The 18,809-nt window shown below is 51.5% G+C and overlaps 1 protein-coding gene across 15 annotated transcripts in view; it reads left to right on the forward strand.

The window, feature by feature from the left end:
- The window catches only part of PLEKHA6 (pleckstrin homology domain containing A6), a 144,861-nt gene that overhangs the window by 86,214 nt on the left and 39,838 nt on the right, over positions 1–18,809 (forward strand). For all 15 annotated transcript variants that reach the window (XR_014022516.1, XM_081298125.1, XM_081298127.1 and 12 more), the window contains 3 exons: positions 12,119–12,199; positions 12,808–12,922; positions 18,484–18,588. Coding sequence is in view for 14 of the 15 variants with exons in the window: in XM_081298125.1 (XP_081154251.1) it covers positions 12,119–12,199; positions 12,808–12,922; positions 18,484–18,588 (301 nt within the window). In the remaining variant the exon portion in view is untranslated. The remainder of the gene's footprint in view (positions 1–12,118; positions 12,200–12,807; positions 12,923–18,483; positions 18,589–18,809) is intronic.

The raw sequence follows: 18,809 nt of genomic DNA on the forward strand, positions 1-18,809 counted from the left end.
TGGCTGTTAATGATTGCTCCCCACCAGGGACCTGGTGAGCATTAAAGGAAAACCTTTCCCCTGTTCCTGAGCGTGGAAGGAGGCAGGGCTAGGGACAGCAGAGGGGACGCAAAGAAGAGCCGGTGAGTAAGTGGTTATCTGTCTGCTGTCTGTCTGTCCGGGTTACTCTGAAGCAGGTGAGGAAGCACTAGACAGACCCATTCCACCAGCAAGAGCTGGCCTTTGTCACTTCCTGATGCAGAGTCTCAGTGCGGGGTGGGATTTTAGAATCACTCTTATTTATTTGAAGAAAATTTTCAGAATCATGTCTTGTCCAAGGGTTGAACTCCTCAGTCCTGAAGCTGGAGATGCAATCGGGCATTGTCCTGCGACAGAGACAATGGTTTCCTATGGCCACCCTGCACACAAAGCTGGAGCCCGGCTCTTCCCTCGCCTCTGAGCCATTGTCTCCAGAGAGGGGCTTGGGAGCTCTGGGCAGAGGCAGCGTCGGCCTCTCTCTGGGCTGATTTCCTGGGACCCTGCCACGGCCGGCTAGGACAGTGTGCTATTGCCAAGGCCATAGTCCACTGTGGAGAGGGGCATGGTGGGACAGAACGGGGTGACTGCAGAGAACAGGGGGTGAACTCTTCAGTCATTAGGAAGACAAGACAAAGTTGTCATTGGGGAGCCGGATTGAAACCCGGGAAGATAGAGAAGCGATCTTTGGAGTTTAGATTTCTGTCGTCCCCATTCCCTCCACTTCCCTGAGCGACCCTTATCTCCTCACTTTCCACAGTAGTTGTGGTCTGTGACCCGGGCACCTTCCCGTGTCGTGTCAGGCTTGGGTAAGGAGTGTGGGCAGGGGTCCCTCGGCTCTGCGGGAGGAGCGAGGAGGGGGACACACTGGCTTTCCTCAGCTGATGGGATTGCGCGGGTCTCTACTCAACATGTGCTCAAATGAGAACAAGAATGAGACCCTGTTTGTCATCAAAGGAGAAATGTTGACCTTATCCCCTCCTTTGCTGGGGGCCCTTTTGTTGTCCTTCTTGGGAGGAGAAAGATTGGATGACATCATGGTGATGTTAGGCTGGACCTCAACAGGGACTCTGGCCCTAAGGGGCCTGTTGGACAGGAACGCTCTGCTCCCTGGGCCAGTCTTGAAGACACATTTGAGAGAGAGAGTCATCCTAACCCTGCTGGTGGCTGTCACTTGGTGCTTCTTCTGGTTGGGCTGCCCCATAGGCAAACAGAAACTAGGCGCAATCAGGGGGAGGTGCCAGCCCCTAGGCTCGGCAGGGCAAGGCAGGAGCAGGAGCAGCCAAGTTTCTGGGCATCTGAGGCCAAGAAAGAGAGGGAAGTAGAGTACAGGAGAGGAACGGGCACACTGTCCCATAGGCCTGGTATTAAGAGTCAGCCATAAATGTGACTAGCCGCCTCCAAGGCACTTGCAGAAGTAGAGAGGACTGACTGTCCCCAGGTGGGTGGGCTTCATGGGGGCCATCTGTGCACCGGCTCCCTTGCTCAGAGGCCCCTCGGTTGGTTTAACACTCTACTGTTGTCATCCTGAAATTCTTAAGTTGTGCACAAGGAACCCTGGGATTTTCTTTTGCACTGGGCCCTGTAACTTGTGCAGCCATTCCTGTTCCCAGGCCCAGCAGAAGTTGCAACAGCTGGATAGTTGGTCCAACAGGTGTAGGCAGACTCACCTGTTACTCAGGTGTCACTTACCAAAGCTGGCTTCTGTCCTGGCTGGGGCCTGCACAGTGTCCTATCCCCTTTGCTTCTCTCTCTTCACTCCCCCTCCCCCACCCCAAGGTGCTTTAAGTCTTCCTTAAAGGCTACTGTGTGGCAGGGGACAGGGAGGAGGCAGCAGTCCCTTATCTCATTCCCTCCCTCCTTCCCTCCCTCAGGCCCCCTCTTTCCCTTATGTGGATGTGACTGGTGACGGCTCTGGGCCTGATATAGGCCTGGGAGCAATTCTTCCATTCCTCTCAGCTTTCCTTTCCTCCCTGCAGTAAGCTGTGGTTATCCATGGCACGTGCTTCCTGCGCCGTCGGTTCCAGAACAGGTTGCTTCCTGGGATTACCTGGTGTCCGCAGGCTCCAGATCTGGGTGGGTGCAGGGAAGGAGGAATCCTAAGCCAGCCAGTTGTGGTGGCAGCTAGCCTGTCTGATCTCCCTGCAGGCCAGCTCCTCCTGCTCTGGAGTAAAGGCCCTAAAGGAGGCCTCCCTTCCTCCTTCCTGGTCTTCCCTCCAGCCTAGACCAGAGGTTGGCCAGTTCCAGAAGGAAAATGAGACTGGAAGGAGGAACAAGTCCCCACTGTCCCTGTCCTCCACTGCAGCTCTTTTCTCTGTCCAGTTCTCTTCCCTTAGGCTGCGTTAGGGACCTTTTCCAGTTTGTGCCCAATAGGATGACAGTGCTTTCAGACTCCCCAAAAGGAGTCTTAATGCATAAGATTTAAAAAACCAATGTAGTATCTAGATTTGTTTTGATTGGACTTTGGAACATGTCACTTGGTTTTTAATTTTTAACTTTTTGTTGTGGTTGGCAGCAGATTTTCCTTTCTTTTTTGGAATTGCGTCGGACCATGAGGGACTTTGTATTTCCTGAGGGCTCTGGGCACATATCGGCTGCTGGAAGGATAAACTTGTTTGGAATTAAGTGTCTCATAGAATCCAAAAGTGTTACAGCTGGAAGTTGGTTTAGAGAAAAATCTAGCTTAAGCCACTGTCCAATAGAATGCTCTACAATGATGGAATGTTCTGTGGCTGTTCTGTTCAGTGTGATTGACGCCAGCCAGAATGGGGACTGAGCCTCTGTGAAAGGTGGTTAGTATAATTGAAGAACTGAAACCTTAATTTTATTTAATTTTAATTAAAATTTGAATAGCCACACATCACTAATGACTATCAAATTAGATGATATGGATTTGGGGTAGCATTGCTTATTTTATTAATCACTGTAACATCAGCCACTTACCGAGCAACAATTATGTGCCAAGCTTTAAATATGTGATCTCGTTTTATCCTCCAAGCCACCCTGGGTGCTGTTCCCCATTACAGACGGGGAAGCTGAACCCCCAAGAGAGGTAAAGTGACTCAAGATTGCTGATCTTACCCTGTTCCTTAAGAAGAATCCAAAGTGTCCATGACCCTTTGCTGTCAAAGTTCTCCAAGTCTCTTCCAGATCTCACTTTTCCTCTCCAGGATGTCAGGGGAATGGATGAAGGATTGTCACATAGGGGAAAGACAGCAGCAACTGTCCTGGACACAGTTATTTTCTGGCTCGTTCCATGGGCGACCCTTGTTCCCAAGCTCCCTTTGGAGCCTCCCTATGGCAGACCGTGATCCAGGGAGAGTCCTCTGCTCTTGGAGCCCTTGGCAAGCTCCCCAAGTACATGGGAAGTTCCGGGCTCCTCACTCCTGGCAAAAAGAGGTGTTCAGATTTCCCACCGTGCATCTGTGAGCCAGCTTGCTGCGTTATTCCTGGTCTCAGACAGAAGGCCAGCCCAAGCCCTCCCGGGGCCAGCGCAGACTGGCACTCCCTGGGCTAGTGAGGAGCAATGCTACCATCCCACCTGCCTGGCCACTCTCTTCCCGGGCAGCCCCCCAGTTGGGAAGCTCTTCCTGCAGAAGCAGTGTCCAGGCTCCTGCTTGCCTTCTCTGGGTGATTTATTGCTTTCCTGTTCCCCAGACAAAGCCCCCCCCCCCCCCCCCCCCCCCCCCGCTGTGGAGACTCTCATCAGTCCAGCTGGCCAGTAAGGGGAGGGGTCGGGAGACAGATGGAAGTCACCCAGCCATCCGATCCCCAGGGCAGGGTGAGGGTTTGAGGCTGACTCTCCTGTCTCCTCCAGTCATCACGCAACATCCCCCTCAGAGCAGCACGGCCCTGCTCCCCTAGCTCCTCGTCAGCTCAGCGTGGGAGCTGGGGGGTGGGCATAGCCAGGAAGAAGGCCCGGGCAGTGGGCAGTCTGTATGTGGCCGCCCTCTCAGACCTCCACACCCACGCACCTCTTGCCAGACTCTCGCCCACATCACACATAGTCCCCTGATCTGTCGCCCACAGGCATTACCAGTGAAAGGGTTTGTGGCTTTTGTTGCTATGTTCTTGGAGCGGTGCTGGGAAGCCAGTGTCTCCCAGTGACTCATGAAGCCTTCTCTCCTTCCTGGAGATGAGGAACTGAGATTGGTGATCAGCAGGGATGGAGGGACCCTGGGAGATGTGAACTCTGCCTTATCACTCCCATCACTGTGGCCAGGGCAGTAAACCTCAGCCTCCCTGACTCCGCAGTGGGCCTTCCTTCTTCCCCTCCCAGCGTGAGAACCAGAGACTACATGAGTTTTATTTCCCTTTGTTCCATATCCCTTCAGAGCTTGGTAACCTTTCATCCTCGGCTGTCTAGCCTGGTGGCCAGTTGGTATTGTGTGCTGAAGACAGCATCCCTTAGTACCATTGTTTTATTGTTAAAATGAGAAAACAGCTTGACTGTCTCAGATTGCTGGATCAGGAACCCAGAAGCCTTGGTGGCTGTGGAGGGTGTGGAGCGGGAGGGAGAGCCCAGCTCCATCACTCTCCTCGCACGCACTCTGTAAAATTCTTTTCCATGGGGTGGGGTGGGTGGGGTCACTGCTCTCTGTGGGACTCCAGGACCAGATCTGCTGAGTTAGGAATGAAGAGAGATGGTTCCAGTGACCTTCTGTAGACCCTGAAGTGGATCGTGGGGCCGCCTCAGCCTCTGAAGGGCAGGGGTTTGGAACTGGACTCAGCTGGGGAAGAGGCGTAATTAATTCTTAGCCTGCCCTGTCACCCCTGGGGATCTTTTCCATACTGCTGACTGGCAGGAGAAGGTACTGTGGAGGCCGGGCCAGGGAGCCTTGGTTTGCCTGCCTATCTGGGTTAGCCACCTGGGGAGGTTGGAGGAAGGAAGCGGTGGAGCCCGGCTGTAGTGAGCATCGTCTCCTTTTCCCTTGGCAGGAGCAGAACAAGAGCACCCAGCAAACAGATTGTGGGGAGCTTGGGCAGGTGGCTTGCCCCAGTTCTCTAAGTGGGGCCATCGCAAGCGGGAAATGCCTTCCATTCTGCTCTGACAGCTTCTGGGTCTTAGAACCAGAGTTCTGACCCACTGGAAAGGATGTCAGTGTGCAGGCAGTTAAGGGAAGGCCACCCACTGGAAGGGTCTTCAGTCATTTTTTTCAGCCAGAAAGGACACTGGCCTGGTGTCCTGGCAGGCCCTGTGGCCCAGGTTTAACGCCTTAGTCTCTGGGTCACAGAGAGGCAACAAGGTCCCAGGCACTGGTCAGGGAGGTGGGGCAGGGGCACTGGGAAGGCTCTTCAGCAGCCAACCTGGAGGAGTTTCAGGGTGTCAGTAACTGGCATGGCTTTGCAGACACTCCACCCTGGTTATCGTTGTTTTTCAGAAGGCAAATGGAATTCCATAAAGTAAAATAATCAGTTTAAAGATAAAATAGTTCAACTAGGGTAGAAGATCGCTTGAAGTTCTCCAGCATGGTATCTATTCTTTCTTTTCCTTCTCTCTCTCTCTCTCTCTCTCTCTCTCTCTCTCTCTCTCTCTCTCACACACACACACACACACACACACACACTGCCTTAGACTTTCCTGGCTCGTAGTGTAAGAATAAAGAGAACTGGGGCTGGGGCTCAGTGGTGGAGCATTTGCCTAGCATGCGTGAGGCACTGAGTTTGATTCTCAGCACCACGTATAAATAAATAAAGTTCGTTGACAACTAAGAAAATACATATATTTTTAAAGAGACTTTGGAGGTCTCAGGCAGAGGCTCAGAGGCAATCCAGTAAGAGACAGGAAAGCGGTGATGCCTGAGCTGGAAGGGGGCCCCCCTGATCTGTGGTGCCCCATCTTGTCCATTGAGCCAGCTCTTTTTTTCTGTCTGAGGTAGGGCTGAGCTCAGGTGGAATTCCCCTGGCATTCCATACCTGGCCATAGCAGGTAAGGATGATGTGTTTGTCCCTTTGGGTTGGGAGGAGGATCCCTGAGGATGGACAGAGCTAAGCAGCCTGGATCTCATCTCCTGAATCCTCAGCCCAGTGGTCTCAACTTGGGAGAGGGCACCGTATTGCCATTTTCTAAATAATTGTGGCATTCAAGGGAGGGCCAGGGCAAGGGCAGAGAAGAAAAGAGAGGACAAGTACTTTGCCAGGTGAGAGCCACTGGCAGCTGGTCCCCGGCACCTGTGGAGCTGGCATTTTGATCTGCAGGTGCGTGTGGAAACCAGACAGTGTTGTTGAGTGGTCTCCTCCTGCCCGCAGACACCTTGAGGTGCTGCCAGGCCCCACCCCCTTTTGACCTCATCTTTATGCTGCAGCAAGTGGAAGGAAAACAGGGGGACCATGGTGGGAAGAAGGTAGCTAGGAAAGTGTATTTTTCTCCCGCAAATGACTGGAGAAGCTTCCGGAATCTGGCGCATCAAGATGGTTAGAAATTTAAACAGAGTTGGTTTTTAATTGGGACTGAATGCTGGGGCAGATAAGGCTCCCAGACAATGAAGATGAGATCCAGAAGGGGAGGCAGAGAGCAGGAGCTGAGCTCTCCCCACCTTCCCTGAGTGTGGACAGCCTTGGCTCAGAGAAAGCTGGGAGAAAGAAGGAAGTGGGAGGGATGGGCCCCAGTAGCCCCGCTTCCCACTCACGCCACAGTCCTCTCTCCTGCCTCATGAGCTCTATTGCCAGAAGCCAGGGCATCCTTGGGATGGGGAAGCTGGGCCAGGACTAATTCTCTGTCAGCAAATTTTCAGGAGCTATGGAATGAAGCAACTTGGTACAGGCAGATCACCAAGAGGGGCCCCCAGGGTGGAAAGAGTGGAGTGTGTTTCTCTAGTTGTTCAATATTTATCTCACAGTGGGGGCCCTGGGCATCCAGCCTGGGTGCCTGAGTGTGTGTATGTGCTCATGTGCATGCCAGCAAAGGGACAGGAAGACAGGTTAATGTTGTGGCTTATAAATATGAAGGGCCAGGGCCACGCCACGCAGATGCTGAGGAGGTCTTAAAGCATAGAGAAGTCCTAACAAGGAGGAGAGACGGCGGCCTTAAGAGTGGAGAAGACTCTTGTCTTGTCTTTGTAATTGACTGGTCTTGGCACTTCGGAATGCTTGCCCCTGGATTTGTTCTTCTGCAGAATGGTCCTAGCTATTAATGTCTTATGCATAAAACATTTCACATTTTGAAAGTTTGCAGCTATTCTTCCAGAGAATTAGAAGGTATTTCATTTGCACATGAGAAAACTAAGGGCCCAAGAAGTGACGTCACACTGCTAATTCATGCTAGATCCCGAGTGGAAGCCCTGTCCTGCCAAGTACTCTTTTCACCGGTGGCAATGCTGTTGGGGTCACCTCTTGGGACCAGTGAATCAGTGACCACTGACTGGCAACCCGGAGTGTAGAGTGCTTCGGCCTCTGACATCAGATGTCCTTTACTGGGTTTCCCCCGCTTTTCTTGGGTGCAGTTTGAGAGGACCACTCAGGTCTGTATTCATAACCATTTGCCCTTGAGCCATGGAAGCCTCTTGACATCCCAAAAGGAAGGAGAGAGGAGTGAGGAAACTGATTACCTATTCTTGTTTCCCCCTTTAATGTTCTCTTGGGAAGTTCTTGCCGTTTAACCTAAAATGAAAATCTGTCGCACCATGCAGTTTAGTGATAAGTTTAGTGATAAAGGGAAAGAGCCCCAGCTGGGCCCTCCATGTGCCGGCTCCACCCCGAGGAGGATTTCGGAGCTCTCAGCAAGCAGGGAAGCCCTGGAGCCTCCCCTCCTTCCTCTTTCCCTGGCTCGTCACTGGGCAGGAGAGAAGTTAATTTAACTTGCCACTTAAGCACAGGCTGTGGGAGGCCCCCGAGTTCAGCTTGAGGAGAAAGGGGCTATTTTTGCCTCCTCTAGAGGAAGAAAACTCATTTTCCCAATGCACCCCACCCCCTCCTCCTCCTGTGCAGATGAGCTTAATTTTCTTTCCTTCCTAATGAAGATGGATCCAAGCCAAACTATATATTCTGGGGGGAGCCAGGCAGGGAAGCCGAGTGAGGGGGCGAGGGGGCAGAAACAGAGCTTCTCTTCAGAGAGGAAGTAATTAATTTTAAGAGAGAGCTAAGATAGGGAAGCCCTTGGTAATATAATGTCAGACTCCAAATGCAAGTGACTGAAAACTGAATCAGAGCCCAGAGAGTTTCTTTCATTCATTCATTTACTCATTCAACAAATGTTTATGGAGCACCTACTATGCACAGGCAGGGTCCTCAAAACAGGCCTCAGAAGAGAGCTCAGCACAGCACAACCACAGCAGGGCTCCATTAAATGGATCAGCGGCAGGAAGAGGGCATGTTCTGAAAACTTAGGCCTCCTGTCACCAGGATGAATCATTTGCAAAAGTCCCACTAAATGGCTGAATATATTGATCTTTTGGATTTAGGATTAGCTGTTTAAACATCAGCAGCTGTTGACCCCAGTTATATCCCAACCAGCTTGACTCTTCATGGGTTAAATAATAATGTTGTCCATTTGCTTTTCCATTCGCTGATGACATTGTTCCCTGACCAAGTTCTATCCTCCATCAAAATTAGATTAGCCCCTCCTTTTCAGTGTCTGTTGTGATATCACAGAATTACCATAGCAACAGACTATGATGTCAACACAATGCCTGGTCTTTCTAAAAACGAGCCGTATTGGTTTAAAAGGAACCTGTCATGTGAAAACAAAATGGAATAATATAGAAAACCAGAGGAACTGGAATTTGATATCAAAAAGAACATCTTGGCAGGGTAAGGTAACTGGGTGGGCCTGGGTGTCCTTTGCTAGAACCCTTTGCAAACCACCAAGGTGCTTTCATTGAGATGAGCATTGATTAGTGAGCCTGCTTGCCTGAAGACAGGGGTGGGAGGAGGTGACCTTCAAGAAGTCCTCGAAGACCAAGGATCCCAAGACAAGGAAGACATTAAGAAAGGGGGAGATTTGACCAGCTTTGGCTTCTGGGGAATTCAGGGGAATTAACATCAGTGCAAAACCTCCTTGCTCGTGAGTTGATCTGACAGGCACCAGCTGGAATTTATCATCTTGCATCTGGGAAGATTTGCAGCAGTAAACACACAGTGACCCCTTCTCAAGCCCCATTTGCTGCCCTCTTCCTCACAAGCCTTGGGAGGAAGCTTTCCTTTCATTTCGCCAGAGCAGAGAAGCCCAGTTCCTTGCCATCAGCTCTGGCTCCCCGACATCCACGCCCATCCACACTCTGGATCCACAAGTCCCGTCCCTCCCAGCTGGACTACGGCTCCCAGAGGGCAGAAGAGCTGCTGGGTCTGAGGGCAGCTGGGCAGAGGCCAGTGGCTTCTGTCTGTACAGCAGGCTGGGTAGGCAGAGGAGAAGAGAAAGGAGACTTTCTCAATTAATCTCAGCCTCTCAGCAGCAGCAGCAGTAACAGGGAATGAACCTGGAGCTTCCCTTAACCCTGTACCCTCAGGCTCTGAAGGGTGTCTGAGAAGCAAGCTGATTTTCAGCTCCAGAGCCTGTGTCTGGGCTGGGAGCTGGGAAGCAAGGAGCACCGTCTCCCTGCAGGTCGAGCTGGCATGAGTTTCTGCCGTGCAGATGGGAATGCAGCCCCATGCTCCTCCGCCCGCCCAGCCACTCTGTGTCCTTAGCTCAGTGAGGTCGCACTACCTGGAGGTGGTTCACCTGCTCCGTGCACGCCCCAACTCTCCGTGGCTGCATTTTCTCCTTGGGAACCTGAACGAGGAGGATGCCATCCCCTCCTCGCTTATCCAGTCTCCAGTCCTCTGACCGGTGGTAGTCCAGCCGGATACTAGGAAGCTGCAGGCCCGCTGGGGCACCTGGGTGACCCCTACCATCACACAGGGAGAGCCCCCTCCCTGTTCTCTAATGCCAGAGCCGGGAAGAGGGGCAACCAGCAGACAGCCTGCCACCACTTGCGCTGTTCCTCTGCCACGGCATTACGGGGTTGGACCCGAGGACTTACTTCTCAGAGGGATGATAGCAGCAGGGTGGCTGGCGGGTCCTCCGACGCTGCCCAACTGGGGACTGAGCTGCCAAAAAGATGCTGAAGTTTCGGGCTGACCGACGAGCCAGGTAGGGATCTCGTCCACAGACCGCGAGCCTGGTGAACTCGGAGCCGGCGGCGCTGGCACTCACCCTGTTCCCGTCTGGGGGCTTGGCAGTGAGGGGTCTGCTGGCGATGACCTGGGAGGAGAGCGCAGTTAGGTCAATGGTTGCTGCATTGCAGTGCCCGTGAAGGGGAAGCTATTTTGAAATTGGTAGTGTGGGGATGGAGAGAGCACGTCATCTGTAGGGGTTGCTGGGTAGGAGACTCTGGGGCAGGGAGAAATGTGCCGTACCCTGGGAGACTCCAGACAGCTGACAGCTGACTGCCTGCCTGCTTCTGTGTGTCTGTCTGTACCAGAGCCTGCAGGAAGCTCCCTGGAGCTATCATCGGGAACACACAGAGCATCAGGGGCCTGGAGGGGCACAGGGTGGGAGGGAACAAGTGCCCCACGCCACTGGGTGAAAGCAGAGAAGTTGTTACCTCAAGGAGCGTCACTGTCACCACTGCCTTTGCACCAGACTTCTAAAGGGGCAGAGCCAGGGACAAGGTTAACTGCAGGCAGGTACCTTTCCTTGCAAAGACCCCCTGTGATTAAGTTGAGAGCATCGTCTTTGGAACCTTGGAACCGCCATTTGGGAAGTGGGGAGTGGATTCCCAGTGTTCTAGAGTCAGAAGCCAGGAGGACACTGGTCAGGTTTGGGGTCCTGGCTGCACAGTCAGACTTTCCCATTGGCTGTAGCCACTACCTGCTGTGCTGCTGTCTCCTGTGTGCCTTTGGCTTACATCTGAACATGACCAGTTTGGAAGCTGGAAAAAACACACTTTGATATTATCTTTAGCTTCAGCAGGCAGCGCAAGGGTGAGATGTGTCCTGGGCTAAAAGAGGTGCCAACAAGGTTATTTTCCTTCCCTGAAGCAGCTGAAGCGACTGAGCTCTCTTTCCCCACCGCTGACCTGCGGGGGGCTGAACAGAACACTGGGTCTTTGCCATGAGGTCTGAAGTGGCCCCACCTTAGTCCCTATGCTTTCTCTTAGAGTCTGCTAGAGCCTGCGCTCTCTGGACTCTCACAGTATTTTTCGAGGGGTGGGAGAAGTGCTCCTTAAAGCTCCCTTAGCCCCCACAGGCTGGGTGCTCAAATGTCTGCTACTACCTTCCTGCCAGGTGGTCACTGCTAATGGAATACAACCCAGATAGGCCACTGCCCCAGCCCCTCTTGAAGTCTGTCTGCTGTCTTCCTCCTTATGCCCCCTGAGAGGCCACCGGGAAGCTGGCCTGACATCCAGCTAGCCAGCAGAGACACAGGCTGCCTCTGTGTACCGTTCCCCATCTGCCTCGCCTGCACCCCGCCCCTGGTTCATGCTTCCTGGCAGGCTGTCCTCATAACACACCACTCCACTCCCAGCCACAGTGTCCCTTAATTAGATCTGACTGTTCAGCCAGCACTGACCTTGATGCCTGACAGCTCGCGATGTCTCGGTGACATCCAGTAGCCCTTAGATGGAGGACCCTGGGCTCAGAGCATGAGCGAGTCCCGGCCCAAGCTCAAGAATGGAGTTTCTGAGTCTCCTGTTTCCTTTCAAGAAAGAGATGGAGCTTAAAGCAGGAGAGAACTAGTCCAAGGTCACAGGAGAGTTCTTTCAGCAAATAATGAGGGAGCGTGTTTTATGCAGAACACTGGCAGGCAGCTTCCCTGCTTGGGAACCTGCCACGCATGAAATCTTGACTGTGTTGGACAGACAGTTCAAACACCGCACCTGCGACGCATGCCTGAGATAGTTCAGTGTGGCTGGTGTCCTGCCTGGGGAGCTCTAGTAAGTGGCTGACAGTGACTAGTGATTGGTGACGAGGCTTCTTTTCTCTTCCCTCACCCCACCCCTCCCCACCCCAGCAGCAGCTTCTGCCACTCAAGCCTTGTTCTCCCTCTGGCCCCCTTTGGGGGTGCAGAGGTAGAGCTGCTTTCATGGTCACCTGCCCCGTCACTGCCCAGGGTCTGTTCTCCCTTTGGCTGGTGTCTCTGTCCTCCGCATTTTTATCACAGTTTCTCCCACTGTTGCCTCTACAGCCACAATGACAGACGGAACACATTTCGTCACCCAGTGACTGGCCAAGTCCCAGAGGAGAACAAGAAGTTCGACTTGAAAACGTAAGTTTTGCCTTCTATTTACTGTGTGGCCTTTTTATCTTGTGTCACCACCATCCCATGGCCACCTTGCACTGGGATGGGGAGGATGATGGGGAGGGAAGGAAAAGAAGGGATTTGGGATCCCTCAGTTCTGAGACTGGAAGCTTCTGGGACCCATCTCCTGACATCCCCATCCCTTTCCCTGGTGTACCTCACAGGTTGAACCGAAAGAGTCAAAGCCAGGTCTGAGGTTGGCATAGCACCCAGGGGCCTTGGCAGGAGGCAGAGAGAGAATCTGATATAACCTTGAGGGCTGAACATGAATTTGGCCTATGCTGGATTCTGCATCTCTGAATGAAAGGGAAAAAAAGGAAAGGATAATTAATTGACTCCTAGGCCACCAAGCCATTGTACCTTTAAGATTAGAAGGGAAGGAGTTCTGGAGTCTGAGAATCTAGATTTTTAAAATAAAAAAAAGAGAGAAGAGAGAGAATATGTGGGATGACCAGCATATAATCCCAGAAGAACTGAGGAGAAACTCTGAATGATCTCTTGATGGGTGGGGAAGTTTTTCCCCCATTGCTTCTTGGCTCTGACTAGTCTATTTCTTTTGTTCCATTTGAAATCAGATCGGCCTTGGACATGTCCAATAAAACAGGTGGGAAACGCCCTGCTACCACCAACAGTGACATATCCAACCACAACATGGTGTCCGAGGTCCCTCCAGAGCGGCCCAACATTCGGGTGAGTTCAGTCCCTCAAAGCAGGCAGGAGATGTCTTCAGTGCATGTTTATTGGGATCTCAGGGATCCTAGGAAAGTCTCACCTACCCAGCTCATTCTGTATGCCGGACAGGTGAGGTGGCCCAGGGAGACAGTCAGTGGGAAGGGAAGAGGGCTCAGACCAGAATCTCGCAGAGGACCAACATCTAGACCTGGGAGTCTCAGCCTCAGGCCTGTTAGCCTCCGGGCTTGACAGTTCTCATTGGTGTGGGAGTGCCTTGTGCACTGAAGGATGTTGACCTGCATCTCTGGCCCCTACCCCGTTGATGCCAGTAGGACCTCCCTCCAATTATGGGTGGTGTGAATCAGAGTGAGATGAAAGTAAGGGACCCCCAGGAAGAAGAAGTGTCTCAGGGAAGAACGTTGCAAAGGGGCCCTGCCAGATCAGGGCTGCTGACTTGTGTCCTTGTTTGGTGACAGGGTGGTAACTAGAGGAGAGGGCGGTCTGAGAGGTGTGATGAGGGCAAAAGACAAGGCGGAGAGGGTTAAAGAGGAGATGGGAGAGGAGAGGTAGACATGTGGAAGGGTAACAGTTCTAAGATGATGATAAATTCACACAATGGAGTATTCTCCAAAACTTAAAATGAAGTTGCTCTGTGTGTACTAACAGGGATTCTTCTTGAAAACATGATTCTGCAAATTGCAGAATATGGAAAATATAACACTTATGTAAAATGCACAAATATGAAAAGCGGCACTACATATTTATAGGAACAGCTGCAGTCCAAGTATATAACCATGAATAGGAAGGCTTGTTTTGGGTCAGTGGTTACCTCCGGGGAAGAAAAAAGGTAATGGGATTGGCCCGGTGCTTCCCAGAGAGAGTTAGCTCTGACAACACAAAGGGACGATTGCATATTGTTCTTACTTCCCTGAAATGCTTGGGATATTTCAAAAAGGTATTTTTAAAAAGAACTTTTTATTTTTACTTTTCGATGAGCATATATTCGTCGTGCATATGAATGAGGTTCCATGTGGTGGTTGAGCTCACACATGCAGCATGCCCTGATCCAATCAGGCTCATGAGCATTTCCCTGTCCTTACCATTTCTTTATGTTTGGAGGCTTTGTGCTCTTTCTTCCAGAGCTTCATAAAATATATAACAGGTGGTTGTGAACTATAGTCAGATGGAAGGAAAATGTGGAGTGGGGAATTGGAAACCAGAGGGAAGGAGGCGAAGGGGATTTGTTGGTTAGGCAGAGGCCTGAGGGGAAGGATTAGTCTTCGTAGACAGGTTCAGAAGAGGATGGTTGGCAAGTCGTGTTTTCATGGTGTCGGGGTGCCTGCATGTTAGCCTGGGTTAGGGAAGTGCACATCTTCCTGAGATGCATAAAAATAAAGGTATGTGAAGCTGAGAGTGGGTGTCTAGGAAATTAAAGATGCCTGACTGCCTCCACTTTTGCAGGAAGGAAGGAAGCAGGGTGCTTTGTAGGGAGGAGAAGCGCATGGGAATGTGTCAGGTCAGGTGTGTGAGAACATGCAGCGCACGTTTGGGTGACAGGAATGGTGCTCAGCCAGGGACACACAGAACATGCTGCTGGGGAACTGAAGGATCACCTGAGGTTGAAGACTAAGAATCTGTGTGCCTGATCCACAGGCTGGTGTGGTTTTCCTTCAGCAGTGCTCAGAGCCCAGTTGTGAGGGTGAGGCAGGCAGAGTGTTGGATTGACCCCTGGCTGCTGGGAAGCTGGGCACAGGCACCGGGTGGTTAATGTGTTGAGGGGTGGCCCCGGGAATGTCTAGAAAGGCAAACTATGGGAAGCCACTGCTCTGGTGGCAGAGAGAAGGGGGAAGGATTTAGGGATTTGCATATCCTTAAGGAGGCATACAACTTCTTCAAATGACGTTTCTTGGCCCTTATCTGTGAATTTTCACTAGTAATGTCCAGAAAATAACTTTGTTTCCTACTTGTGGAGGTACTTTATAATAAAGCCCAATCTCTTCTTTCCTTCTTTCTCTGCAAGTATATTCTAAGTGTTTGTTATGGCTGGCACCTTGCTGGCTCTGGTGATATAGGAATGAACAAAACCAAAGTCCTTTTTGCAAAAAGCTCAGTCGCGTGGTAGAGGAGACAGAAAGCCAGCAGTTCCATTGCTGAGCAATGTGACAAGTTTTACACTCTACAGATGTCCAGAGTTGCTAACTGTTGTGGGGGTGGGTGGTTAGAGAGGTCTCATGGAGAGTCTATGCTGGATTTTAAAGAGTGGGCTGGGAATCGTGGGTGCTGAGGGAGGATGTCCTCCCTTTGTGAGGGAGCCCAGGTGAGTACAGGCTCAGGAGGAAGAGATAGCAGAGGTGGGGCTTGGGTGCCAGAGGGGCATCAGCTGGGTTGTAGACCCGATCGGATCTCATGGATTCCCGCTTCTGTGCTGTGCTCAGGTATCTGAGCTCTCTCCTAAGCGATGAGGACTAGTAAGAAATTTGAAGCAAGAGAATCACACGATTCTCTGTGTTTTAGAAAAAATCACCTCAATTCATTTGCCCAGGATGGATAGCAAGAAGAAATGAGGACCTGCAAGATGACAGCAGCAGAATTTCAGAGGGAAAAGAGATTTGAGGCTCTGTTAAGGAGACAGACTCAGGCTGAGGGTGTGGCTTGGGGATAGAGGGCATGCCTAGTCACACCACGCTCTGGGCTCCTTCCCGGCACTGATAACACACAACATCAAAGCAGATCTTTCAACCCGCATCAAGGTGGTAGGAAGGAGTAGAGGAAGCAGGAAAGCAGGGACTCCGAGTTCTGATGTGGGTGGCTGGGTGGGTTGCAGCGTTGTCCACCAAATGAGGAATACAGCAGGTTTGGGTAGAAAGAATGAATCTGGCTTCGCTCTTACTTAATCCTGGTCAGACAACGAGTTATAAAATGGACTGGCGCTAGGAGATACAGCTCAGGGAACCCTGATCCTGTTGCTGGTACTTGAAGCAGTGGGTAGAGATGAGCTTGCACAAGCTCCAGTAAAGCTCCAGGGCTGGGGCGTGGCCGGGTGTAGAGTGCTTACCTAGCACAGGAAAGGCATGGAGCTCAACCCCAGCACCACCAAAACAAAAACAAAAACAAAACCCTCAAATAAAATAATAAAAGTTTGGTTGTGGTTCAGCAACACTTGGAATAGAGGAAGGGGAGGTATTGAAAGAACTGAAAGATCCCAGGAAGGACAGAAAGTTAATGGGGCTTTGGAATGATCGAGGACCGAATGGCCCTAACTCAATAGCATTAAGAGAGCCATTTCCAAATGAGGTGGAGGAAGGTTGGGGATCTTGGGAGGAGAGGAAAGTGGACTCTTCCCAGTAGCCCAGCCCTGAAGAGAAAGGGAGAATGGATTCTGCCTTACAGTGGGCAGGGGTTGTTTTAGTTAGTTTTTTTTTTTTTTTTTTTTTTTTGCTACTGTCACTGAAAGACCTGACCAGAACCATTTTAGAGGAGGAAAATTTTATTTGGAGGCTGAGCTCACAGCTTCAGAGGTCTCACTCCATAAGCATCTGGCTCCATTCCTCGGGGCTTGAGATGAGGCAGAACATCATGGTGGAAGAGAGTGGTGGAGGGAAGTTGCTCACATGATGATCAGGAAGCCGAGAGAGACTCCACTTGCAAGATACAAAATATATACCCCAAAAGCACACCCCCAGTGCCCACCTCCTCCAGCCGCACCCTACCCACTTCAGCCACCACCCAGTTAATCCCATCAGGGGATTAATCCACTGATTGAGTTAGGGCTCTCAGAACCCAGTCATTTCTCCTCTAAATCTTCTTGCATTGTCTCACACTTGAGCTTTTAGGAGGGGACACCTCTCATCTAAACCATAATAGGGGATGAGGGGTGGAGGGGAAGTTTGGGGGTGTGTGAGAGGATGAGAGAGAGAGGTGCCATCAGATGGAGAGACTGGGGCTTGCTGGCCAGGAGAAGCAGCCAGCAGAGAAGGGCACGTTGAAGTCAGGCTTGAGAGGAGATGTCAACAGGGCAAAGTCTCAGAGGAGATGGCGGGCTAGAAGGGTCAGCTGTGGAAGGGCAGGTGATACTTCTCCTGTTGACATTGGAGGAAAAAAGACAGTGAAGAGGGCAGTAATTTTCTAGGAAAAAGGGTATGGAATTGAGGAAGTGCATGTATGGTTGTGGAGGAGGGGCCAGGTCCAGGGTGGGGACGGCAGAGGTGGGAGGTTGGGGGACTTGGGAGGACAGTGTGGGGCTCTTGCTGTAGGGCTCTGTGGGGCTCTGCCCAGCTGGGGCTGGGAACCCTGGGTCTGCAGTGACCTCATCTGCTCTGCAGTATGATTTTAAATTTTTTCTTCCTCTAGCAGCACCATAATCTGGCTGTGAGTACAGGGAGGGAGGATAATTTGATTAATTTGGAATATTGAGTTTCAGAGAAGATGAAGCAGAAAAATAATGGATGGGTTTTTTGAGTCCAGCTTTGGAAGGACATAATGAAAACCAGGAAGCAGCAGATGAATCCAGAGAAAAGGAAATGGGGATCTCGGGGGAATAGAAAAGCTGGGGGTAGTTAAGTAATGGGGGGAGAAGGCCAAAGGGTGGAATATAGTGACCAGCAAGTGGGAATTCTAGAATTGAAGGTGTTAATGGACGGTGGCTTGGGGTGCTGACAGTCTAAGGTGAGGTGTAGCCTGGGCATCAGCACCTGGAACAGAGGATGGGGAGTTTTGGAGTTGAGGAGGTCAAGGGCATTGGATGGGTAAGGGGATGTCTCATATCAGAATCCTTAGACTCAAGCCAGGCATAGTGGTGCACGCTCGTAATCGTAGCTCCTGGGGAGGCTGAGGCAGGAGGACCACAAGTTCAAGGCCAGCCTAGGCAACTTAGCAAGACCCCCATCTCAAAATAAAAATTAAAAAGGGCTGGGGAGGAAGCACAGTGATTGAACACCCTTGGGTTCAATCCCAAGTACCAAAACAAAAATAAAAAAAATAAAAATAAAAACCCTTTATAGAGTCCAAAAGAAGGATCTAGAAGCTGATGGTGAAGGGTTAAGTCGTGGGAGGCCAGAAAGTGGGGCTTCAGGAAGACAGACTGTTGCCAAAATGTGGGAGAATGACAGTGTCCACACGGTGAGGAGCTAGGAGAGCACCCCTTGGTCTCCCCAGCTCTGTGGGGTGCTGTGGTTGAGACGTTGAGCAGGAGTTGACATGGGACACTAACTTAGAGTTGAGTGGATTCCAGAAAGCACTGCAAAGAGATGGGGAGTCAGGAGGGCAGGGGAAGAGGGTCAGGCCAGGAGTGAAAGGAGAAATCTTGTTTTTTTTTTTTTTTTTTCCTCCAAAGGAAAAAAAACAAAGCTATGAGACAGCTAGGACTCCTCTTTTGAAACCCATTTTAGAGATTGAAAAAACAAGCTAAAGAGGGTCCTGTCCTGGAGTTAGTACCAGATCCCAGAGTCTCATCTGGGTCTCAGCAGGAGAGCACCCAGGAGTGAGCTGGAGAGAGCTTGCTCCTCAGGGGGCAGCGCCCTTGCAGATGGAGCAGAGGGAAGGAGAGGAAGCAGCTCCACCGTCTTTCCCTGTTTCCCCAGGCGACGCGTACATCCCGCAAAGCCATCGCCTTTGGCAAGCGTTCACACTCCATGAAGCGGAACCCCACTGCGCCAGTCACCAAGGCAGGCTGGCTCTTCAAGCAGGTGAGGCGCCCTGTGCTCTGCCCACCATAGCCACCTCTGATAGCGCCGGGACTCCTCTGTGCTGATGGCAGTCTGTGTATTTTTTTGAAGTCCCTCTTGCCATGGTTGGGGGGGACAGGTGTCCACTGACTGGCCTGGCCTCATCCCTGCCTTTCCTTCCGCTCACTCATTCTGGCTCATTTCTTGCCCTTTTTATCTTCCCCCTGACGAGGTGGCACGGA

The sequence above is a fragment of the Spermophilus citellus genome (assembly GCF_964194105.1).
Source record: "Spermophilus citellus genome assembly, chromosome: 6".
Taxonomy (NCBI): Eukaryota; Metazoa; Chordata; class Mammalia; order Rodentia; family Sciuridae; genus Spermophilus; species Spermophilus citellus.